Source organism: Patagioenas fasciata, chromosome 2, assembly GCF_037038585.1.
Source record: "Patagioenas fasciata isolate bPatFas1 chromosome 2, bPatFas1.hap1, whole genome shotgun sequence".
NCBI lineage: Eukaryota > Metazoa > Chordata > Aves > Columbiformes > Columbidae > Patagioenas > Patagioenas fasciata.
The window spans coordinates 45,331,039-45,356,641 of record NC_092521.1 but is presented as its reverse complement, the minus strand read 5'-3'; the positions used below and the strand labels follow the sequence as shown (position 1 = coordinate 45,356,641).

Here is a 25,603-nt window from a genome sequence, read left to right as displayed (position 1 = left end):
GGCAATTGCAGATAAAGCATCATATTTCCTTGCACTCTGTTCTTTGCAGACATCTATAGAGAAAAGAATTAACGATATTACAGACAGTAATGTAACAGTTTTATAGAGCTGCTTGTAAAACCACATTATATAGCTGCATACCAGGAAATGTCACAAATGGTGAGCTTTGGCTAATGTGTTCCTCCTTTACAGGACTTAACATGATCATCCTTACAATGCAAGATACTTGTGGTGTGTTGGGAGGATAGAAGAGTTTTTGTATGGCTTCTAATTACTGTTTTAGAAAGGAAGGGTCAAGGCAGCTCTCTGCACTAAGAAGCTTTGTCACCTGCCTCAGCCTGTAGTTATCAGAGGAGGAGAAGGTGAGGAGAGAAAGAGATGTATTGTTCTCTTACATAGTTTGTGAGAGAAGGTTGGATTAAAAATATCAGGTTATGTAGACTTTTCAAAGGATTAGAATATTAGTATGAACTTGGGACAAGGAAATAAACCAGGACATAATTGCCACTCTCATATGCCTAAAAAGCAGTGAGCCAGACATCAGATTATAAAATTGTCAGCTTAAACAACAACAAAATCAATGTTTTTACAAGCAACAAATCTGAAAAAAAATGCAGGAGGGTGATTATTCTCATATACTTTTTAACCTTTACATGTACTTGAGTTTCATTTTCCACATGTTTTTCCCCTTTCAAAGAGTAGATCTAGATTTTACATTAGTGGCTTACATTACCTACAATTTAAAGATTTTGTGATTGCTTAAGTGGGCATCAGAACAGGGCAGAGAATTTTCTTACATGGCTTTACAATTTTGGAAAATGGTTCCCATACGTATTGATGGTTTCTTAAAACTAATGAGCTCAAAGGAGAAACTAGGTCCGGGAAAATATCCGTTTTGATTTCTTCAATTTTTAAACAAAACATAATTACCAAAAAAGATGAATCATCACTTCTGTTGATAATGAGGATGCTAAGTTGATTCATCACTTTCATGTATGAGTCTAAGTGAAAAATATTGCACATATCGCCTTGGTTCTGTTGTGCATGCTGAGTATTTAAAAATATTTAAGTTAGTTAACATCACAACACAGGTCATTATGTTGGGAGCTAAGTGCAATAAATAATTGGAGAAATGATGGAAAGGAAAATCAGAACATGATTTTACATAGTACTGTAAGGCAATGCAACTTCTGTGCCACACCTGTGGTGCAAGTCACTTCTTGAAACAAGAATGACAGTGAGATTTAAGGGGGGAAAAAAACCTGAGAAATTGTACTACATTATTATAAAGTACTCCACATGTGGTGGTGGTGGTGGTGTTGTACGTATAACCTTGCAACCACCTTGAGCATTCTAAGGCTGGCATTTCTGTATGTTTAATTAAGCAATTACTTGTGGATAATGACTTCAAAAACTTGACTGTGAAGAAGCAAAAGGCTGAAAATTATCTGCATGCAAATTGGATGTTCTTTTAATGCTACTCTGCTGTTACTTAATTGCCATAAATTAATTTGTAAGCATTTTGTAAAGTGGTGGTGGAAGTTTTCTATTGGTCTTGCATGCTTCAGACACTCTGAACAGTCAAAAATAATAATATAGACCATAATAATTCAGCTTTGACACAGTCATGATCCTTGTCGTCATCACACAGCTGAAAAAGTAAGACTACTGGTGCTATAATGTGTTGTGTTTTATTCTAATATTTTGAGCAGGGAGGGATGATTTAAGAGACCACTGAATGCTAATTTCTTTTGCTTTGTTACCATGAGTATTTTAAATGGAAGAACAGCAAATGGATTTAATTTTTATGAAATTTGCAGCCAGTAGATCTTAAAAATTCTCCATCTGCTTGTTAGCCGCACTGTGCTCCAGTTTCAAAGAGAAGAAAGAAGATGGTAATGTAGCTCATGTGTTTTCCTGAACTGGAATGAACTGGAGGGAATGAATGAAATGTTCTAAAGGAGATCCCCAAGTGATAGGAGTATTGTAGGTTTTAACTGCAAGAGAAGTATTTTACAGCATATTTTTTTTCCTCCGGCACTATTGACTTTTTAAAAGTGCACTTCATTGCACAGGCTCTTTATCTGGCACAAAGTCATTGAGCAGAGGTTGCCACTCCTTTTTGCCTTTTTTGGTACAGGTCTCAGCATAGCACTCCTTAACTTTTTCTGAGGCTTCTTTAGGTGTTGCAGCAATAATACACCACAATGACTAGAATGGAAACCTATGGCTGGTGAGCCATCTGTGGTCACTCCCAATTACTTTCTTTGCTGACATTAAAAATATTAAGTTGTACAATGTTGTCAGATTTCTGTAGAGTTTGGTTTAAAAGCGATGGAATGGCTTTTTTTTTTTTTCTTTTTTTTTTTTTTTCTGGGGGAAAATCCATTAAACTGGTAAGTCAGGATGCTCCCTTGGGAGTTTCTGGAGTTGCAAATCACTTCACTGTGGAGGAGTATGTCAGGGGAAAAGTACTCATGTGCTTTGCACTTCTGTGCTCCATGTGTCTCATATAGGCCACCGTTCCAGGTAGGATGCTGAGATTAACAAATCTCTGGCCTGATTTGTTCTTGCTGTTCTTGCTTTGTTTCCTTGATCTCCACTTTTTTTTTTAATTGCTAGTTTATTGTGCATTTAAGTCCTCAGCTTCTAGAGTCTGGTTAGCGTGTTATCTTATGTGGCATTATGCCAATGTTTATGGGCTTAAAGCAAAAGGAAGTTCTAGTTTTCTGTTTACATCTAAAATGCAGAGTGAATCCGACAGCATACTTCTGTTTAGTGAAACTCAAACTTCCTACCTGGTGCCTCCATCTCTCTGGCAGGAGTTAGTCCCCAGTATGTTCAGTTTCTAAAAAAAATAATGCTTTAATTTTTGCTAGATAAGACTAGACCAATTGTATGTGTAGAAGTATAAACAAACAATGCTGGAAAAAGTTAGAAAGGAATTCTTTTGTTTGACTTTATGAGCTTAACTATGTAATGTTGGAAAGAGAGAAAATTGTACTGTGGAAAATCAATACTTGCTAAAACTCTTAAAAACCACACAGGAAAAACTAAGGCAAACTAGCGCGTAATGAAATGGAAGCATAAAACTGAAGTGAAGAAAGTGATAGGTAAGGTTGTAAAGGAATTATCGAAAAGTGAGAATGAAATTAAGACTGAAGAAACCAACTTGAGGTTTTATTTAAATAAGATGTGATTACAAATCTGTTTTAACGTTATGAAACTCTGTAGAATCCAGAAGCCTGATGGGTTGTATGACATTGTTACTGTGGTTAAAATGTGGTCAGTGCTATAAGTGTGTGTGTTTGTTTTTAGAAGAATACCAAGCTGCTCTAGCTTTTGAAAAAGAACACACACACACACCCCCTCAACCCTAAGCTGCAATTGGTTAAAATAAAACCAAATACCTAGAAATCTGTTCCTATATGTAGCTGGCAATGAACACCATCTCCTTCACTGCAAACAGTAACAACTTGTATTTAATACATTGAAAGGTCTTGAGTTTTGCATGCATAGTTAGATAGGCACAATTTGTCTGCCTCTATTTATTGGAACCGCAGATGATGTAAATCCCGTTGTGTTGCCCCATAGGTCGATAGACGTTTTTTCCTTCACCTATTTTCTGTGCTTTTCATCTGGTAAAAAGTAATTTCCAGACCAAAGTAGTATGAGGACTGAGAGGTCAGGTGTTATAAAACAGCAATAGAATTAAAGTGTGTTGACTTTAAATGTTCTAGAAGCTGCAATGAGTGCTAACCATATTCTGTCATTATCCTGTTTTTACTCGCCTATGGACATGATTGTCTCTCTCATGTGCTGTTGCACTTCCTGCTCCTCTAAAGTCATGTTTTTAAGTTGCTTCTGCGCTTACGACTCACTCTTTCATTATGGATCTGTCCTAGATTCTGTTCTCTGACCCTCTAACCGGATATTTTAACTATGCTGAAAAATGGGGGAGGAGAAAGTAGGCAAACATGTTAGAATGTCAGGTTCTGCAGCATTACTGACATGTCCCATGAGTGCTCTGTGCTTTATTAGCAAATGACCCAACTCTCAAATGAATAAATTGACATGTTAACGGACTACAAGGTGTTGCTTTTCTTCAGTATCTGAGTCTTGTTTACACTTATAAATAAGGAGGATCACGTATCTAGTATAATCTTCCTTCTTTTGAATTGACAAATGGTGTTGTATTTAAGAAAATAAAAGTATTCCTCTTGCCTAGGTTTTTTTCCTACCTGGCAGGTGTGTAACTAGGTGTAGCTGTGTGCTGCTATGGTTGCTTTCATATGTGTATAGTTGAAGATGGTTAGAGGTGCATTCACGGCTCAGGATTCAACTGTGCTTTCAAAACAGGACTTTACCATTAAAAATATGGGTGGATGAGTGTTTTGTTGGTGTGTTTTGTTTTGTTTTGTGTGTTCAATAAAAACATAACACGCTGCAATTGGAGGTCTTAATTCAAACAGTGCATACTAAAGTCAGGGAATGTGTTACTCTGGTTTTGGTCTTGGTGCAGCCAATTGCATCCAATCACTTGAAATTCCCTAAACCACAAATGAAAATATTCCAGGACTTAAAAAATCGAAATACTTCATGTTCCAGAGAGATGAGGTGGTTTAGGAGAGGATCAGCGGAGGAGCCCAGGCCTCTCTGCCTTTTGTGTTCAGCTACAAAACATGAGGTCTCGTTGCTTTTATCTTTTAGTTGTAAGAGATCCCAACTCTTTATTTTTTTTTTTTTAAATCCCCTTCACAGTCTTGAAGTGTGTAAGAACAAACGATCTTGTTGAATACATACTTTAACAATGCAATATAAAAATGAATCTTGCTCCGTTTGAGCTAATAGTCCCGTGCCCTTGCCCAGAGGCTGTCAGCCGGGAAGAGAAGTGGCCCGTGTGACTGCGGCAAGTGTGTCACATCCTGCCCTCAACTCTGCCCTTCTTGGAGGCTCTGGCAGGCTCCCTGTGGTTTGCTCACTGGCCAGCTGGGAGTGGTTCCAGAAAACCTCTCTAACCTGTGGATCTGGTTCTCGAACTAACTTTCAGACTTAACAGTATCTCAACGCTCTTTGCCAGGCCCAATTAGGAGAGGAGTGAGGGTGCTGGGGGAGGCTTTCAAAGTTTGGTGAAGAGCTCATCTGTAATTTTTTTGACAAATTCGTGTGTATTCAAAGCACGTTGTATGGGGATCACTGTGGGTTTGTTGTCTTATTTTTTTTGTTTGTTTGTTTTTCCTTGTCAACCCAATAATCTCCTTTGTAAACATGAGACTACTGAAGAGCTTCCCTCTTCTGTGAAAATTTTCCCCCTGTCTCAGCTGCAGGAGTCATGTTCCTGGCTGTGTTTGGAGGGGAATGGGCAGGTAACTGATTTGACATTAGATGCATACATTGTGAATGCCAGCGCATCTTTGTTAAAGAAGTATGAACTGCTTCTTCCATGGGGATTTTTAAGGATAACCTGTCAAGTCAAGGCATGTCACTGGAAACTTACATGCCTTGATATGAATTCCCTGTCATCTGTGTCCTCAGCAGTCTGTGTATTTCTTACTTAAGTGCCTTCCTGTAACTTAACTAACTCTGAATTCATTTTATCTCTGCTACTTATTTAGATGCCCTCTTTGATCTGGAGCCTGACTATAGAAAGATGACATTAGAAATTATTATCTCCACTGTTGTTTCTGTTGCTCTGTGAAAATTTTCACTTATATGTAGTTGTGTAAAATGATCATTAATTATAGAGAGCTTTTAAACTATTAGTTCATGAAGCAGTACCATTCTCTACTTTGTCCTGATCAACATTTGTGGAGTTTTCTCCGTATGTGAATGTGTCCTTGGTGTATCCTACAGAGACAAAAGAAAACATTTAAGAATTTCATTTTTCATATCTCCCTAGATCTTTTTACCTTAGGACACAATTACTCAGAAAACGGCATTTTGAGCATCAAAAAATAGATCAAGAAAATATCAAACACGTCTTCTTTCTTGTTATTTTTTTTTCATTCTTGGGGCATTAAAGCACAGTTTTTTCCTCACTGTTACAGTATGATAGCTAATACTGTTTTAATTTGAAAGGCATAAGCAGGGTTCTGGTTGGAAGAACTTATGAAAGGATTTTCTGTGATGCTAAACAGGGACAACGGAAAGGGTCTAATTGCTTCCTATACAAGTTTTATTGTCTCTTTCTTTAACAGACAGTTTATTTCTATAGTCGTAATAGTAGCTTGCAGTGTTTAATAGTCAAGGTGAAAAATAATCAGTGCAGCTTTCACACATAACCCAGGCTCCTGATGTTGGAAGGACTGGCCAGAGACATGGATTATCTCCTAGATGCGTGTTGCATGTCTCATTAGAGAATCTGTAACTAGCCAAAAATGTTACCACCTCTTAGCTGATGGATGAAGGGTGGTGGAACACTGGATTAGCTATTAACTGATGTGCCTGTTCAGGTTTGCAGTGAAATAGTGGAAGCAACTTCAGTGGGCTGTCCAGGTAGGGAGCATATTTGCCTTACCATCTCCTGTATATCCCTCTAACTGCATGCTAAGCTGAGGGTGCATGTGCTGAAAATAATGAAGATGAAACTGGATCCATCTTTCTGTCATTGTGGCTGGAAGGTGTTGCTGGAGCCTTGTGCCGTCAGGACGCTGCGGTTGCAGGTGGCAGGTGTGGGCTCTGGGCGGGTGACTGGGGAGAGCCCCCTCAGCAGCTGTCTGTGAGCTGTTTTTGATCCTGTATCTGCAGGTATCAAATGTCTCGATCAGTCACTGAAGAGGAGGATAGGACATCAGAAAGACAGGAGGAAAAGGGATGTGAGGCTAGACTTTGGAGAGAAAGCGGGGGAGTCCCAGACAGAGGAAACATGGAAAAGGGAGATAACAGCCATATGGTAGGTGTGTGAAGGAAGTACATCAAGTTCACGGTTCATTAAGTTTATTTTGCCTGTCCTCTTTCTACTTGTTTGCTTTTCATCTCGCGACAAGAGTGTTAGCACAATCCGTTTGTGAATGACATAACTGCATGACCGCTCATCCCCTCCGGACGTGTGGCACGAGGTGCAGGCCGCGTCGCCTCTGTGCGAGGGCTGGGTGAGGAGGTGAGTCAGGGGCGGCCCTGGCGCTGCCGCAGCCCCGCTGCCCTTCCCGCCCGGCCCTGCGCCGCGCTGGAATTTTCCAGGTAGGGCACAGGGAGAGGTGAGAGGGAGAGCGCGTGGGACGGAATTTGGACAGGGGAAGGCTTGTCCTGGGGAGAACTGCCACTGCACCGAGCTTCTGGTACATGAGGGAACACCAAACCATACAAAGAAATTGGGGGAAAAATGCAGTGGGTGCGTTTAAAAACGTCTAATGCCACCTTTGCGTTTTATTACCTTTTCATTACCGTTTTCCTCTATTAATTTGAAGCATACACTGACTTTTTTTTTCATTTTCTCTCTCTTTCCAGCGTAGATTTCAACACATTTTTGTGCGGGTGCCAAGAACACTGTGTTCTGTTAAGTCACGGGGTGACGTAGGGTGCTGGCCGGCTTCCAACCTGGGTCAAGTTCATTCAAATAAGTTTCAGCGGCAGCTCTTGCTGCCTCAGCCCTGTCAGTCCTGCCTTCGCATGGTAGGTGGCTCTGTTGCGTTAGTTTTCCAAAGAGCTTGAGATTTCAGGGCTTTGAATTTTATAGGCTTTTGAATTTTCTTTAGTGATTGAGGAAGGATTTAAAAAAAAAAAGCCCAATCTCACATGAATCTGTGAGGACAGAGGAGATGGCCGTGGGTTTACTGAGCAGAACAAGGTCTGCAAGTTGTAGCGTGTGTTGAAGTGTTTTCCTTTCTCTGCCCACTGATTTTTGTTATTTTCCTTTTACTCCTGTGCTTGTAATGCCTTTTAATCACAGTGTGTACTTTGTGCCTTTTAAAGAAGGAACTACTCTTGAGGTTCCAGTGACAAAATCCTGCTCGTGACGAAAACAGACGAAAAGGCACATAGTGCGTGAAAGTGGCAATAGCTGTGCTAGGTCAATCTCTTCCCTTTCCTATGGGATTTTGTGTTTTCTCTTAGCCCTGGAGCTTTGGACTGCTCTTAAAAATGCATTAAGTAAAGAAATCTCTTCTTCAGGGTGAGCTTTCTGTGTGCAGGATTGTCCCTTGTCGTGGTGTTGAAAAGACAGACCGGTTTTCTTGGTCTCTTTATTCCAGCTTCCCTTTCAGGGCACTATGTTGTTGCTACTTTGCATAGTAGCATACTTTTCCTTCCTGTAACCCTACCACAAATCACACTAGATCCCCTCCCCTTCACTTCCAGTAACTGCTCTGTGAGCAATAATTTTGGAACTACTGGCAAAATAAGAGTCTTTGACAAGCTCATAAAACCCTTGCAACAGGATAGCAGTTGTAATGCCAGAGACATCACTAAGTGGTCTCTAAGACAACTGTTGATATTTTAGTATTTGATGAGAAACCCATTCTTCCCGTTTGCTTCTGGGATATATTTTTTTAAATTAAGAATGAGATCTCGGGGAAAACTTAATGTTTCTAGGGAGAGGTGAATGGAGAAGTGAATTTATGGGTTGTGATTTAGATCTATTTTAACTGTCTCTTACTTGGACAGATTAGCCATTTTAGGTTTTTTTTTTTTATTATTCTTTTGAGTTGTGCACTAAGTTTCTAGGTCTTGGCTCGCTTGAAGTTTGGCTTTTAAGAGAGAGAAACGCAGTGGTGCCAGGTTCCCATGATTCAACACCCACTCCTGAGTTACCTGTTGGTGCTTGCTGGCTTATCTTCTCTGTGTGGGAGAGTGGAGGATGATCAGATTTGTGTTCATCACTAGGTGTCACTCACTTGCAATTACTTAAAGTATGTTTCAGGACAAAATTAAAAGAAACAAAAAAGCTCTCTTGCTTCCTACCTCACCCAAACTGGGTGTGTATGGGGGAAGGAAATGGTGTGAAATTTGGAAAAGAATTTTTTCCCATCCTTCTTTCCAATAAAACTATTGTATGTGGTGTTTTTTAACTTTACTGCTTTATAGGGGATCTTGATCTGTATTTTTGTTATCCTTGTATAGTTCTACTGATGCAAGATAAAATTTTCTTGCGTATTTTCAATGTTGTTTTCTTCCCTCTATTATCAAGCAGGCAAAAACTTAAAGAATAGCAGATAGCATTGTGAAAGATACAGCAGTATAGCTCAAGGGAGGTGCAGTGATGGAACTGTGGGATCACTTGACAGAATGCTTGGAAAAAAATGCAGATGACAGGACCCATAAAATTGTTCTTGGGACTTGACCATGGAGCTATGTTAGGCAAAGGATGATGAATAAAAACTATGCACGTATAAAGATGATTTATACTTCTGTTATCTAACGAATTACATAGTATGTGGTGCCTCAGCTGTGTCCTTGTCAGCCTTCTCCCTCGTCAGGCAATTAGTATGGGGAATTTATGTTCAGTTGTTGTTGAACTACAGAATACTTCAAAATTTTAACACCAATACTGAAAATATTAAAGGAGGAGAGGAGGAAGGTTAAGCATTAAAACTCAATAGGTTTGTTCAGAGCTGTTGAACTTACATCAAATGCTCTAAATATTTTATTCCAGAAGGAGAGTTTTCAGAGAGTGTACAAGCGTCTATGTGGATAACTGGAAACTTTATTGGCAAAGGTGACAATACTCCTGTATCTCCCACCCTTTCCTTTCCTTTTCTTTTTCCCTTGAAATGTGTCTTTATCCAACCTGGTTCTGCCATTTGGTTTGAGGGCTGGTACTGCTGTGGATCAAGGTGTTGCATAGACCCTGCCTCCCCTCCTTCAGGTTCAGCTGAGCTGAGTCTGTGTTGTGCCTGAGTTTATGTCCTCAGGAAATTGAACCTCCTGGAGGATCTCCAGGCAGCGCTCACCGGGGAAGGTTCTCTAAATGGCTTCAGTGGTGTTAAATGTGGACTTTGACTGTTAGCAAAAAACTGGTGAAGAACTACAGCTTGTCAGTTGTGTGTTTTACACAGAATCACGGAATGTTCGGGATTGGAAGGGACCTCGAAAGATCATCCAGTCCAGTCCCCCCACCAGAGCAGGAACACCTAGATGAGGTTACACAGGAAGGCATCCAGGCAGGTTTTCCAGAGAAGGAGACTCCACAACCTCCCTGGGCAGCCTGTTCCAGTGCTCTGTCACCCTCACTGTGAAGAGGTTTCTTCTCATATTTAAGTGGAACCTTTTGTGTTCCAGTTTGTACCCAGTACGCCTTGTCCTATCATTGGTTGTCACCAAGAAGAGCCTGACTCCATCCTTGTGACACTCACCCTTTTTATATTTATAAACATTAACGAGGTCACCCCTCAGTCCAGGCTAAAGAGCCCCAGCTCCCTCAGCCTTTCCTCATAAGGGAGATGCTCCACACCATCCTCTCTCCTGCGTAACCAGAAATGTTAGTTTAAAAGGTCTAGCTTTTTACACAAATTACCTTCCCCTTTTATTTTCTTATATAATACATGATTAGTGGTGGCTATTTGAGATCAATGACTTCTCTGTGAAAGGTGACCTAAGCCAAGGAAACCCCTCCCAAACAAAAATCATTATTGCTACGGACCTGGAGGGATGATTTGCTGAGGATAATAATAATGTTGCAGGGGTTGAAAATTCAGTGAGAAGAGAAGGAAAAGATTTCTGGTTTGTTTATGCCAAATGAGATTCTTGGTGCCAGCCTACCCCTCTGCACAACATATATGTGGATATCCATAGAAGTTCTGCGCTAACCGTGTAAACAAGCAAATCTCTTAAGCTCTGTGTCAGACCCTATGTTTGTAGTGTCTTTGCTGGTATTTAGGCCTTAAAACCAGCACGAATTTCTTATTACAGTTGAGAAGAAAACACACAGCCTCCACTGATACCTCTACAGATATGACAGAACTCTTAATCATAAGATTTAGTTTCCCTTTGCGAAGATTATAGGTTAAAAGATTCATCTCCTTGTTCTATCTTGGATTACTAAGTGTTTGTGGCTGTGTGTCACTGTAGTTATCTAGTCCGCATGTTGTATTTGAATTTAACATAGAGTGTGTTTGGATGAATAAAGTAGCATAATTTCCTTCCCTTCCCCTGAAGGAGAGGTGGGTTTCTTTTAAAGTATGGCAGCTATTATGACTAACTATTTAATTACACCTTTAATCAGAGTAAAATATTTTAGATACACAGTAGCCCCATTTGGCCCCTCACTGTTGAACTGAAAAGCCTCTAAAGATGCATAGTATGGCCTGTAGTCATCATCGTCACCTTTAATCACTCAGCGTATTTAAAGCCACTATGCAGGAGTGTGTATGGCTGCGTGATTTACTTTTGGGGGTAGTGGTGAGGGCAGGGAAGAGAGGGAGATATTATTGTAAATTCCTTTCTCTGCCTCTAAATCTGCAAGAACGCAATTGTGTTTCTCTTCATACTGTCTCTGATCATAATTCTGCCAACGCTCAACAGATTTCTTCTGCTGTTGTCTTGTGTTTGGAGGTGGATTTGTCTCTGAAGATGTGGGGAGAAGTTCTTAGGACATTTGGGCTGCTGACATTTTTGAGAGGCTGATGGGTGTGGAAAGCAAGTTGTTCAATGCACGGTTCAGAGGCACGGCCTCCAGAAAGCTTCTCTTCCTCTGAACAGTGAACTAAGTGAGCTTGTCCTCGTATCTCCCCAAAGACCCAGCTCTGCTACTGTCTGTCTCGTTTTATGCAAGCTAAATGTGGGTCTCTAATTTCTGGCATATTGAAGTTCATCCTCAAATTAACAAAAATGTACCACTTCAACTAACATATCAGTTTTGTAATTTACATACTCCACCCTCCATGTTAATCCTGTATTTTTAATAAAGCCTAATAAGTTCTGTTTCTTGCAGGCCTTAATCGTGCTAGCAGCTGTTTTTAAAAGAAATCTTTTGCTGTAGTTGAAATACTTACTTAAAGTATTCTGCTCTGTTTCACGTTTTGCTTGATCTGTTTGTTTTACGTCCTGGTTTTTTTTTTTTTTTGTGCAAAGAAGATGAATAGAGGAGGAAAGGAAGGGGCAGATGTCACATGGTGAAGAAGGGACAACACCAGAATGGCAGTTCTGTCAAACAGAGCCAGATGCATGAATTTCACAGGGTGATGCATATGGTTCACTTTTGTTGTCATCTCTGAACCTATTGTAGGCTACTTTGGGGCTACAAGGTTAAATATTGTTGGGAGAAGAACTAAAAATGACCGAGAATACTATTTGAGAAGGCTAGAAAGAGCTCAGGGTTGTGCTGTAGCAACTGGTGTCACATGGAAAGGCTCAGAGTTCACAAGTGAACAGATCTGTAGTTCCAAGACAGATGTGCCTGACAGAGTTTGCAGGCTTAATTATGCGTGATCTGTTTTACTCCATCAGGAGTGAAAAATTTTGAGCATCGTGTTTGCAAAATGATTATGCCAAGGCTAGACTTTGTTCCCTGTTACTGCCTGTTTTCTCACAACTTCCTGGGTGTACAAACATTGCAGAGGGATGTCGGTACAGCACAAAGATAAGGGCAGCAAATTAAAACATAATAGAATGGGAAAGCCTGTGTAAAAATGTGCAGACAACTGCATTCAGCACAACTGTTGATGGCTTGGCCTTGAGCTCAGTGGAGCTGCTGCCGCCCGACTGCCAAGATGTGTGTGATGTAATCGTGCCAAGCCCACGCTATCATGGTATTACAGCAAAAGCTGTGTCTGAACTGGGCACATTCCCAGTTACATTCAGGTACAGTAACAAGGTAATTGGAAAGATTTGCTAATACCGTATGTGTATAGTTGCAACTTGAAGTGGGTGTTTTGGGGCATGAAAGGCAAAGTATGTCTCTTTTGCTGGCCAGGTACTAGTCAACGTAGTCTTTAGTCGATACCTTTTTTTATCTGACTCTTGTATTAAATGACCCTACAAGCGTGCACTGCTTCCCCAGCTGCAGAGAAACATTTGCTGATAAGATGTAAGAATGGCTATATAGGATAGACTGAAGTTCTGTCTAGTCCATTGCCCTTACTGTGCTTGTGACCAGATGCCCACAATTTGGACATTGGGTATAAATGTTGGCTAAAGTAAATGGATTAAGTGGCCAAAAATCATAATGCCAGTTGCTTTGCTGCTGGCTGCACAGACATTAAAATAATTCCCGACCTTCAGAGAAGTCTAGGTGTTTGAATGCTAGAAAGTTGTGAGTGGTAGGGAAAACTTCAACAAAATTTAGCAAATGTTCTGGTTTTAAATACATTTGTTATGTATTCTGTAACTGAAAAGGTGCATAATATGGATGTCTTGGTATTGGACAGACAGTTTTAAGGTATCTAAATCTAGTCTGTCTAATCAGTACATAGGTCTGGATGTAACAACTGCTGGGATATCTGTTCTGTCCTTTCAGAAACATGTGCAACTTGAAGAGAGATTGATTTCTTTTTTAATTGGGGACATATTCTTAAGATATTTACATAGTCTGAAATTGAGCTTGTTTATGTGGTTGCATGCAGTTTCTTCATGCAACCTTCACAAACCCTTCCTGCTTTCTGAAATTTTTGGAACAGTTAGTTAATTCTAACTCTCCATCTTCCTCTTTGACTGAAATTTGCAATTTCCTTTCAAGAAACAACTTCCTATTGAGTAGTAACTTATCTGACCGCTTTGATGTATTTCAATTTATTTTTTTAAGCCCTGAATGCATTGCAAAATCAGTATTGTCTTCACAGCTTGAATTTCTGTACTGCCCGAATTGGGGAAGTATAGAAGTGGACAGGAACTCTTCTAACTAACAAATGAAAATCCGGTTACATTGTGCTTCGTCATGCAGTGTCATTGTAAAATTCCAAACTTCAGTAATTGAAATCTGGTTAGGCAGCTGAAGAGGACTGAGTTCTCACATATTTGCTGTGATCAGCATTAACTTTGGGAGGTTTGCCTTTTGGGAGTTGTGTGGATTTCTAAAAAATGCTGCAACATATTTGGAGGCTGATACAGAAACGGGCTGATTTTTGCGGTGCAGCTGATCGTCATGCCAGAACTACAGGAATCTAAGTCCTGGCCTGCAAAATAGCCATTAAACTTAGATTTAGACGCCTGTGTTCTGTATACAATGAACAGAAAAGCTTAAGTGCTGAATGCCAGGATTCCTAGCTACTGTCTTTCTAACCAAGGAACGCTTAAGCTCCCTGGTGTTCCTGGATTTTATCTAATGCCTGTTTGATGTGGAGCAGGGACTGGAGCTCTGAAAGACCCTTTGAACGTCGTGGTTTTTTTTCCTGCAGTGGCCCAGCCTTCAAGAGAGAAGTAGAAATGACCTCCTCATTGCTTTGGTGGACTGAGTGCTTTCCTGAGAGGGAGGGATTTGAACTCTCTTAAGCTAAAGATCGTTGTGCTAGAGTATGGGTTTCTTGCTGCTTAGGCCGAAACAGCTGGAGTGTTAATGAAGAGTTATGTGACCACTGTTGTGGATGTGCTTGTCAACGCGAGCAATGCATACAGCATGTTGTGAGTGGAAATCTCTGCAGAGCAGAAACCCACACCCACTGAATTAAGCCCCTAGACAGGGTTAGGTACAGAAGTACCAACTTTGTACTCACAGGCTTACGTGTGACACAAACCACAAGTCTGCAGAGTTGCATTGCATCTGGGTATGTCCAGAGGCAGTGTTTTAAGAGATTCTTGAAATATTAGGTACTGAAAAAGCTGGTTCATCAGGAGGCTTTGGGGACAGGAGTGAAAGATTTTGTGCCTGACCTCTTAGGCTTTGATGTCTTCATGTGATCAAAGTGCCTCTCAGAGTCTGAGTCTTAGCTTTTATAGCAGAAGATGATAACCTTATGTATTTATATGCGTAGAAAACGTGTAACTTTTTTTTTCTTTTGTGGTCTCCCTGGAGGTATAAAAGTATCAATAGTCTCCTATTTTGAAGAGTTAAACAATTAAGTGAGGACCTTCAAAAGTCTTTTAAATTTGAATGCCCGCTTGTGCTAAATTCACATGTAGATGCTTTGCAGTTCTGCCTTTCCCACCTGTGGACACTAAGTCTATAGGGGCTCAGTACTGTTACGTGGGAGTTGGTGTCTAGCACCTGTGCAAAATAAGCTTGAGTGCCAAGTTGCCAGATAGAGTTGAGAGTCACTTGTGAAAGTTTTGTCTTGAACAGCATCTCTCCAAACCACATGAACTGATGTTAGATCCAGTCTTAAATGTCAAGCTTTCTGACTCAGTCCTGTGCTTATACCACTAGTTCACATTTTATTGTGAAGGTTCACGTGTTCAAGCAGTACTTCATAAACATCATGTGCTTTTTAAAGTAGATCCTTGGGTTCCTATTACAGCTATGTTTTCCTCTCCTGTGTCTGAAAATTCCCCAGATTTCTCCCAAGAGCATTTTTTGCAAAGTTCTGGGTTGTGGTCTCTCCTTAGAAATGTTCTGGTTCAATTTTATTTATAAGTCACAAGCAAGCTCTTTTGGTGGTGGTTGCCATCTACAGCAAATTGCATTCCTCTGCTTCCACCAAAGTGGTTTTATATATTGTCTGTCAGACTACTGTAGACATCTTCTGTGCTTCTTTCTGCCAGGGCTGTATCTATAGAAAAACCACATTTGTGCACACAGTCTTCAGTCTTGGCCATGATATGTGGTAATATTATGATACCTACAAAACCCATGCACATAAATCCAGTGGTGTTGCTTTCACAGAAAGCCTGATTTATATGCTTTCTGGATCCTCTCCCTACACTGTGCTGTTTAAATGGTTGTCAAATGCAATAGAGGGGCTTTTCTGATCAGCCTCTGTTTTTCTGGACTTCCATACTTGCTGTTCAGGACATGAATAAGGCATTGGTTTAATGTTGTTGAAGTCCTGTTTTGTCAGCGTAGCACCTCTTAAAACTATAGAGCCTCTTGGGATATTTGCTTTAAGTTTTGAGTTTTTGAGTAGAAGAAAGTATCACTGCTTCTGCTTCCTATTTTTGTGTGATACGTTTCTGAAATCCTTCAATGTAAACCTAGCTGCCATGGAAGTCCTGCAAATATTTTTCTATATTTGAAACCAGTTTCTAGAGTATGTGTGTCTGTGCAGCAGATTGTCATTTGGAGTTCAGTTTTGGGGCTAGGAAGAGTAGATGTGTAGGTACATGCATCTGCTTTCTACATATACTGTTCTTCCATTTCTGTTTAGTAAAATTTATGTTGAATTAAGTTAGTGAAGGTAACTGAAGTTGCTCTTTTGCAAAAAGCGGAGTGAATTGAGGAACCCCTTTATAGCCAGAGTCCTTACAGCTTAGGCAGAACTAGCTATAGGTTAACGTTAGCTATATAAAAATACACAAAGACAAACCTAGAACTGGGAAGAAAAGTATGTGACATTTCCTAAATGGAAAATGACAGTTTGTTTAAATATAAACAAAGAAATGTAGATGTTTGTGCTTGGGGTGTAGTGGGGGTGTGCGTATACACAGGCGTTTTTTCACTGCGGTGTTTGAGAGTGTGGGTGACTTGTTAAATTGAATTTTAAATTTCTCGAGTGCTTTTTCCTTAAGAAGTGGTTGCCTTATCAGTTAGTCTAGATGTAATTGTACATGTTTGCTATTTTGCATAGGGTAGGCTTTGCATTCCTTCTATAAGTGCATTCCAGGAATAATAATACTTATATTTGGCCTAGTGGTGCAATTTTCCAGCACTTTTGTTAATAGTGAAATGGAAGAGGAAAAAAAACCCGATTTGTTTGATGGTAGCCTTGCAAATGAACACAAATGCTCAACTTTTGATCTAGAAACTCAACTCCTCCCTCCAAAGTGATTAGTACACAACAAGATTTGTTTATTTTTGGCAATTTGAGAGGAAAATGCATTTTAAATGTCTAAGATTTCCAAGTGTAAATTTGGCAGCAGTAGATGTCAATAAACATGTCAAAAGGATTTTTATCCTGGAGTCTTGATATGTGTTATATTACTACTTTGAATTGCAGTAGCTCCAGTGAAAATCTTTGGGAAGTGTTTTGGAAACCAAGGGTTAAAATAACACACTTGTGAGTGTATCTTTACATTAATTTGACAGCTGAGTTTAAAACCAAGAAACAGTCTTTTATACAAGAATGTTTAAATTCTTGTCGGAATCCTGAAATTATATTCCCCTTCATGCCTAGCTTAAATCATCTTGCAACATTATATGATGCAGCTGTGTTTGTTTTTATTTGAATTTTCTTAACTAACTGAATATTTTGCTTTATTTTAATAATGTTTATAATTAGTGTATAGTTTGCTTTTAATGAATTAACTCTAGAAAAAAAAAGTGGTACCTACCATTCTGCCATTGTCTAAACACTTGCTTTAACTTTGTCTCTCTGTATTTGAGAAGAATTATAATGCACTGGTAGATCTGTGTAGTTACTGTCCTACATATAGAATGGAAAATACTGAGTTGGAGTCTAAATCATTAAAACAGCAATCAAGATAAACTGATGGGACTTTTGGCAACTAGAAAGCAAGATTTTGCTCCACTGCCCTATATTGTACCCTGAAAAATGACCCTTGAAGCATGTGAAATTCTTTGTTCTTTGGATTTTAAAAGTCTGATTTTGATTTTGACTTTTTTTTTTTTTTAATTTTTAATTAAATCGAACTCTGTTGCAATGCCTTGCCCATCTTTCTGACCAAAATAAAATTACTGTTGTTGTGAGCTGGCGAATGCAGATCATCCAGGTGACAGTTTAGGTTACAATATGCACAAGCACTTCTTTGGTGATTTGGACTGGGGTATGGAAAATGTTGCAGTGTCTAAGGTAGTTGTAATTGATTCTGAGGACCATTTGTTGCTCCTGAAGTAATTTGACTGCATACTACCTTGCGGTCTAAACACTAAGAAAAAAAAAAATCATAGAATGTCCTGAGTTGGACGGGACCCACAAGGATCATCGAGTCCAACTTCTGTCCCTGCATATGACAACCTCACAGTTCACACAATGTGTCTGAGGGTGTTGTCCAGTCTGTTCTTGAACATTGTTGGGCTTGGAATCTGATTAAAATAGTTGCCACTAGGGCAAAATCGATACAGTGGATGCCAACATTTCCACTTCTGCATTTAGTCAGTGAAGCTGCCTGTATCAGACGCTTCCTAAAAGTGGTGCAGCCGAATTCCAGCACTGCTCAAGCGCCTTCTGCAAAGTGCTGTTCCTGTCCCTCTCTTCCTTCACCTTGGCTTGTCCCTCTCCCTCACACGAGCTCCTCAGTGCTGAGCACAGCTCCCAGAGCCAGAGCTCCAGCTGCTGCTGTTGGAGAGTTTGCTGCTGTTTAATGAAAAATATTTTCCTTCCATTTGCTCTTAGAACAAACTTCAGGCCTTGTTTTGTGGCCCCGAACGTATAAGGAAATTGCAGCTTGCACAGTGTTTTAGTTGCTTCATACGTAGCATGTAAGTTTTTGATCAGAATGCTGATAGGTCACTTAGGAGTTCAAGAAAAAAAAATTTACAACACTTTAAAAAAATCATGCTAGCTGCAGAATTCAGTGTGAAGGACAAATATGACATGAGTATTTTTACTTTGGGAAGGGGAAAATAAGCAGAGAATGTCTAATGGTATCTTGAAGGACACGTTTTATTTTTAAATGCTCTTCCCAGAAGCTGAATTAACTCATGTTATTTTAGCATTATCTTGTCAGCTTTGAGGTTTTTGTATTTTAAAAAAAGAAAACAGGAGTGACACACCACCCTGTGAATCTTGCAGAGGTTGCATTTTCCATGTGTAAATACACATTGACATGTGCTCATCTAATAGAAAAATATGACAGTTCTACGTGATTTTTCTCCCCCCACTTCCTAAAGTAAAGCAAGCATTGATTTCAGAATGGAAGTGAAATTGAGCCATCACAATCTCTTGATCTGATTTGAGATAGAGGAGGCATGAAGCCAAAAAATGCCGGTGACTGCTGTGGAAACCAGTCAACTGTTGCTTTTAAAAATGTGTTCGAGTGTGAAGACATGCAGGCGAGGTTTTCTTTTTCTCTTTGCCTGTAACTGAGAAGCATTATCTTAATTCTTTTTAATCTTCCTAATTTATGCAAACCTTATAATCCCTAAAAGGAATTGTTTAGTAGACATTTCTGACGTTTGTATTTCAGGGCTGTTTTCTTTGCAAGTTCTGCGTGCCAGTTGCTAGCCAGTTCTTAGACTCGCAGTCCATTGAGTGTAATTGTTCAAGGATTGTATTTGATTACTGCCTTACTGGGACATTTCAAGTGTGTTTTTCCTGGTATGTTTGTGTGGTCTGCTTATTTACCAATGAAAGTTTTAAATATCTCTAATTGTCTCCGTGTGTCCTTTAATGTGCATTATACCCGTATTATGGCAATCATGTCACTGTATGTAACATAACACATATATATTACAACACACGTGTTTTTATTCTAATCTAGATCTCAAAGGAGTTTTAATTGGTCTTTGCTTTGAAATCTTTTCATGTACTGTGAACAATCAGTGCAACTAAATGTGTCAAACTTAAGACAGCATTGCAGCGGTTAGCACCTCTGAATCTCTCTATAGAATGTGTATTGAGAACAACATTACAATTTCCAATTACAATGTGTTACCCAGCTGATGGTTACTTTATTTTCCTTCTGCTTCTCCAAAGTGTAGGCGCATGATGTAAAAGAAAATCTTTAAACTTAGTGTTGGGCTCCTTTGTTCTTTGTCCAAACAGAATTAATTTTAGCGTTGTACATTTAATGCATTTTTTTTAAACTACTTTTCTTGTTTGGTGTTCTTTGACTTACTTGGAAAAGCAGTTAACCGGGTCTTCTGCTTCTTCAGTCTGCATAGAGGCTCTCTCATCAGTGTTAGAAATCAGCTCAGGTGAAGGTGCTGCTTTTGTGTGCACACACGTACTGTCATCGCTAACACAGTATTTCAGATGTGATAAGACATTTCCTGCCCCAAAATGTTTGCTGCTTAAAATAGTTTTAGCAGTGCGAAAAACATGAAGCAACATTCTGGAAAAGGTAGGCTGTGGAAGGACTTCTGGAGAGGAGGGAAAGGGTCGGAAGGAGTTAGAAATGAAGAGGAGGGAAGAAATGAGGCGACTATTTTAGGCTTTGGGGGCAGTACCGCAGGCACTGTGAAGCAGTAAATGGGGCAAAGGGGAGAACAGTCAAGTGAGAAGAATGCAGAGTGAGTGGGAGTAGAAGAAAATGAATGTAATGTGCTGCGCTGCCCGGCAGCCCGGTGTCTCCTCCAGCTGCCAGGGCTGGAGCTGCTGGAGCTGGAAGCGCAGAGGCTGGATTTCAAGACGTGTCTGTGTGTACTTCTGTGGAAATTATGAACAAAAGAATTTCCACTGAGTGCTGAGCATTATTGCAGAAATGATGCCTGTGTTGGGTTTCTGTGTTATACAACACTTGTGCCTGTTGCGTTTCCTCTCTCTTTTTTTTTTTCCTTCCATTTTTGATAAGTGCTTTTCTAAGGGGTTTCACAGGAAACTGCAGGCAGATCGACGGTAAATGAGAAGTTGATGTGTTTAATTTGTATTCCACTGAGTAGCTGTGTGCAATCTCTCATGTAGTCAGTTATTCTGGAATTGCTTCCTTTCATCTCAAAAATAACATGCTTGCAGTTATCACCTACCTTTTGAAAGAGAATTCATAATACAGAAGATGTTCTAAAGTCTTTGACTATTCCCTGTTCAGTCTAAACAGTGGCAGAGAGGTATTTTCTCATGGTTTCTTCTTTAGAAATAGTTTTTTTAAAAGCTTTCAGGATCGCTATTCATGACTGTGTAGGCTAGAGATATAAGAGAGAAACAATTTTAGAAGGAAAGATTGAAATTATTCACAGCAAGCGATCTATTTGGAGTAAGAAAAACTTGACATACTTTTGGGATCTATAGAAGGGCTTAGTGCTGAAAGCTTGTCTGTTTTCCCACAGTTATGTGTTTGTCTAGTAATATTACCTCTCATTACAAGTATTTGTTCTCTCTGAAGACTTTGAACAAAACAAGGTTGTTGCTTGAAGATGGAAATGTATTTCCTCCCTTAACAGTTCCTATTGAATCCTGCAGGTGTTTAGTCTAGGTGCTTTAGAATTTAGCTCATAAATAGTAATTTGGCTTTTAATCATGCCTTTCAGTTGAGTCCTCTTTTGTTACATCCAAGCTTTAACCTGGATGATTACCATAGCATCACCTAAAATAGAGACAATAAAACTGAGGTTGCATGGCCTGAATCCACTAACTTTAATAAATGAAACTGAATGAATAACTATAAACAAAGAATGTGAAAGTAGGTTATCAAACCATGTGATAACATCAGTTCCTTGGAAACATGAAAGTACCTATTTCTGTGTCAAGAACTAAACCCTGTTTAAGTGGTATTATAAGCTGACTGCAATTTTCTCATGTGCCCAAACTGCAGTGCATAATGTTGAGGCTTCTATGCGAAATGATGTAATTATCGGCATGCCCTATCAGAGTCAGGTATTTGTATTTGAAAACCTGGGTCTCTGTCATTTGGAGGATCCTTATCAAGATGAGAGCTCAGCTGCGTGGGATAATACGCAGTTGCAGGAGAGGAGACCTGGTTCTGTCCCTGTATAGTTTGCAAGATGCAACACGTGAAGCGGCGTCTCCCCCCGCCCCCCTTTTTTTTTGAAGGAAGGAATGGAGAGCAAGGGTTACAGTAATTCACTTGAATGTAGCCTTGGCTAACAGTATGCATAAATTGGTCCAAATTGTCTTTAACAGCCAGTCATTTTCCCTGGGAGAAACTGAAAATGTACGATAGAAAAACAGAGTAGACAAAGCAGAAAAAGCACTTGTAGGTTGTCTCTATTGACATTTTTCAGCATTTTTGGTTCTGTTAGAAGTTGACCAGTACTCCGATCACAGACTGATGGAGAGATCAGTGGTACTGCAGAAAATTAGGAAGTGAGAGATTGACTTCTTAACACTAAAGCTTCGTTAACCTCCTAAAATGATACTTTTAAGAGGTGCAGTTGCAGCACGAACGCTGCAGATGCCAAGACTGCAGCAGGGTTTGCCTTACACTCCATATGGCACAAATCAGTATCCCTTAACTGCTGCTGGGTAAACTTTTGCTTTGTACCCGCTTTGTACCTTAGTAGCTCACTGTTCGCTGCTATTCCTTCCTGCCCTTGTACCTAGCAGACAGCTTCTTTTGTTCTGTCTTACCTTCAGAATCACTATTAAATTTTACATCTAAAGAGTACACTCAGAAATAAATGCAGTGCTTCTTGCTTTAGTGATTTATTTTGTATAAAAACGCACTTGGGCTGAGAAGACAGCCTCACCTGTTTCGGTCGACTGATCCATGCCTGAGAACAACCTGTTCTGGGAGAGGCAGGCTGGAACAGCTCGTGGATGTATCTCGAGAGGTACAGCCTGCTAAACCTGTTTGCCTTGCAAAAGCTGAGGTTTCTGTGCAGGATTAGAAGTTATGGCTTCGATTTCATCTTCCTTACCACTTGTGTATTCTATACCTGGCTTAAAAAAAAAAAGTCATTACATCTGTAAAAAGTTTGTTGTTTCACTACTCTCCCAAAGTCATTTGTTTTTTTCCAAAGATCACCTGCTTGTTGATTTTTTTGTTTGTATGTGTGTGTGCAAACTCTTATTCTAATATTACATTTTCCATTCTTGTTCTCTAAAACAGTGCTGCGTGCAGGATGCTGCCTGCCAATGGTGTATGTGTACAGGATTATGTGTGAGAGCTCAAACCAAACAAAAACATGCACCTCTCCCTCTACGAGAAAGAATGCACAGCCAAACATACTGCATGTAATCCTGATCGTCACCTCATTTTCCACTTCAAGGCAGTATGATCTACACAAGATATGGGAGCTGATAATTGATGATACAAGTTATTTCGTTGTTATTTCATGTGTGATATAAAACACCATTTTGTGGGCTGTGTACTGTACTTCAACTTCCTCACTCTTTGAAGTGTAAGAGGGAGTTTTCCCGTTCGTGTCACCCTCCACGCCTTTTCTTGGTTTCAGAAACCATGCAGGAAGCCCAGCATCAGAGGATAACTGGCGATCGAACTTGACAGCAGCTGTACTGTTCCACTAAATTCTGCAGTTACATCAAAGCCCTTCCAACTCCTGCAGTCCATGAAAGCATCCCTGAAATTGTCCCCTTTGCCTTTCTTTTGGTAACAGCTATTGGTATTTTCCTTTGAATTTCATCATACTTGTGCTAACCTTTTAAGACAGTAGCGAATGCAGCTATAATTTTTGATGGTGCTTGCAGAATGAACGGGGTCAGACATGGGTAAGACGTCGCCAGGAGATCTCCAGAGGGAAGCCCAACAGAGTAAGCAGTGGTGCTAAAGGTGTAGGAGCTGCTTCCAGAGATCATCACCAATCAGTTTCCTTTACCATGAAAGCTCTGGGCTGCTGGATGCAGTGAAGCCTTTTTAATTAGTCATAGAAGAGAAGTCCTAACCACTTGTTTAAAGGTCTCAAAAACACCATTAAGAGGAGATGAGGGTGCAGTCTGTGACCAGATTCTGCTTTGAATAATTACAGTGTTGCTGCCTACACTTCTCCGTATTCAAGTAGATACAGCATTCTTCTTTGCTATTTGGCATAAATGATTTTGTGTGCTAATAACTACTGCATTCCAGCCTAGGGGTGGTGGCATCTAGGAGACAGTGAAAATTCATTCCTGTGTCTGTGTGAGGCTTAGTGGTGGCTGAGCAGGGAGAAAAAAGCAAACCCTTTGTCAGCTCAGCAATAGTTGCTCTAGGAGAGTCCCAGATTGACGCTGAAGTTGGCTGTTCTCGTGCCCTGGAAGAGCGTATGGCCCTGTTTGTTTCCTGCCGTGGCAGCCACAAAGCGCTGGTGTGTGTGGGGCAGAACGTGTCATTTCCTAGTGCGCTGAACCAACACCACATAAATATTTAGGACAGATGAGATGGTCTGGGCGCATGTGCTGAGGAGGAATGCTGTACTTAGCTAAACAACTAGGCATTATCTGAGATCCATTTTAAATATAAGCTGCCTCTGTACTAACACTGGGAGGTTGTTCCAGGTACAAAATTTCAGTTAATCTGCTGTGTCAGTTTGGGCTTGCGAGTCCAAAAATATCTTCGTAGTGATTTATGTCTTTTCATTGTTATTCTTTTTCGTCATATGATTATCTCTGCCCACGCACTGCTACCTCATCTCGCACGCTCTGCGTGCTGTTCCTGCGGTTGTTTGTGAGAAGAAAGCTTGGTGTCACCCACAGAGCGGCACACGCCTAGCTCTGCGCTTCAACACCCAGTTCCTGCTGTGAGGGTATACCTGAATTTTATCTCCCTACAGTGCAAGTAGCTAGCTTACCAAAAACCAAGTTATTTCTCAAGATACTAGGAAAATATTTGGCATAGACTTCAGTGCTTCAGTTAAAGCTTCAGAAAACATGATGCTTTGAAGAGAACTGCAAGTTTTAAATCCTTTATATCTTCAATTATCTTTATAGACCTGAATAATACCTTGGACTCTCTGTGCACACAATTAATTTCTGTTGATTAATTAGAGGAAACTTTTTTTCCTTTACCTTTACTCCCTGTAATCCTGCAAGCCAGCTTCTGGTAGCTTCAAGCATTCATTAGCATAGCCTGGGCCTTTGACATATTGCGCTGGTGATTTATGCTTGTGAATATTTATTGTAGCAAATCCAGTGGCTTTTCTGTTCAGTCTTGTTTTTTGGAAAGTACAATGCAAAATATAAAATCTTCTTGCAGCTCCTTGGGGTAAAAGAATCCCTTTGCCTGCCTGATAGCAAAGAGTACCACTAGTACAAATGTAGCATTGCTTCTCAGGAAGGAAGACTGTATAAAAGGAGAGGTGGTACGACAGTTGCCTAAGTTCACTGTGTGTGTGGAGAAATGCAAAGTAATTCTGAAAAGAATAGGGAAGTGAGAAAAAAAGGTAGTCCATGAGAACAAGCAGGGTATAATAGAAAATGCTTTCAGAGTTAGAGGCAAAGATATGTGAAAGAACAGATAGGAAAAGACATGCCACAAGATTCATTTTCTTCTGTGTGTACAGTGATCGCTGTCTAAAACTCTCAAATACTATTTCGATTTCTGACATAACTTGGCTCTGCGACTTGAGAAAGATGGCACCCTTAGGGAACCAGGCTGAGGAACCCTATCAGGTCTTTTGCCATTTGAGCTGAGCTGTAGTAAGATAATAGGAGGGAAGAGATTTATTATTTTAGAGGAGGGAAATGAGTGACTTCCATCTGTAAAGAGTTATTTCGGTGTCTATATAGAATTAGATAGCCATTTTTTGTCAGTAATAGGAGACCTGGACATACTGCAGCATACTGAAGCATCTTAGTTTCAGCTGACAAAATTATCCAGAATATGTGTGAGCTTATATTGAGCATCATCTCAGCAAAGTGTCATCGTGCCAGCTGGAAAAGATTTACAACATTTTCTCAACATATGATGACTGAGCAAGTGAAAGTGTGTAACTAATACAAAAGTAGGTTGTATGTACTGATCTTTTTCCACAGAAAAGTTCCACTGAGTGATATATCTTGGGAGGAGACCAAGGAGAATGAGAAACTCTCCTGACTGCTCCTTGCCTCTAATTAGTAATCAGTGTATGAGA

The 25,603-nt window shown here is 40.0% G+C and overlaps 1 protein-coding gene across 5 annotated transcripts in view; it reads left to right on the top strand.

The window, feature by feature from the left end:
- Positions 1-25,603, top strand: part of SPIDR (scaffold protein involved in DNA repair) — a 212,972-nt gene that overhangs the window by 26,184 nt on the left and 161,185 nt on the right. For 3 of the 5 annotated variants that reach the window (XM_071804140.1, XM_071804139.1, XM_071804138.1), the window contains exon 6: positions 7,447-7,611. The exons of 1 other annotated variant lie outside the window; for it this stretch is intronic. In XM_071804140.1, coding sequence (XP_071660241.1) covers positions 7,447-7,611 — 165 coding nt within the window. Of the gene's footprint in view, positions 1-6,747; positions 6,893-7,446; positions 7,612-25,603 lie in introns of all 5 variants that reach the window. One more of the 5 variants, XM_071804141.1, reaches the window with a different exon arrangement.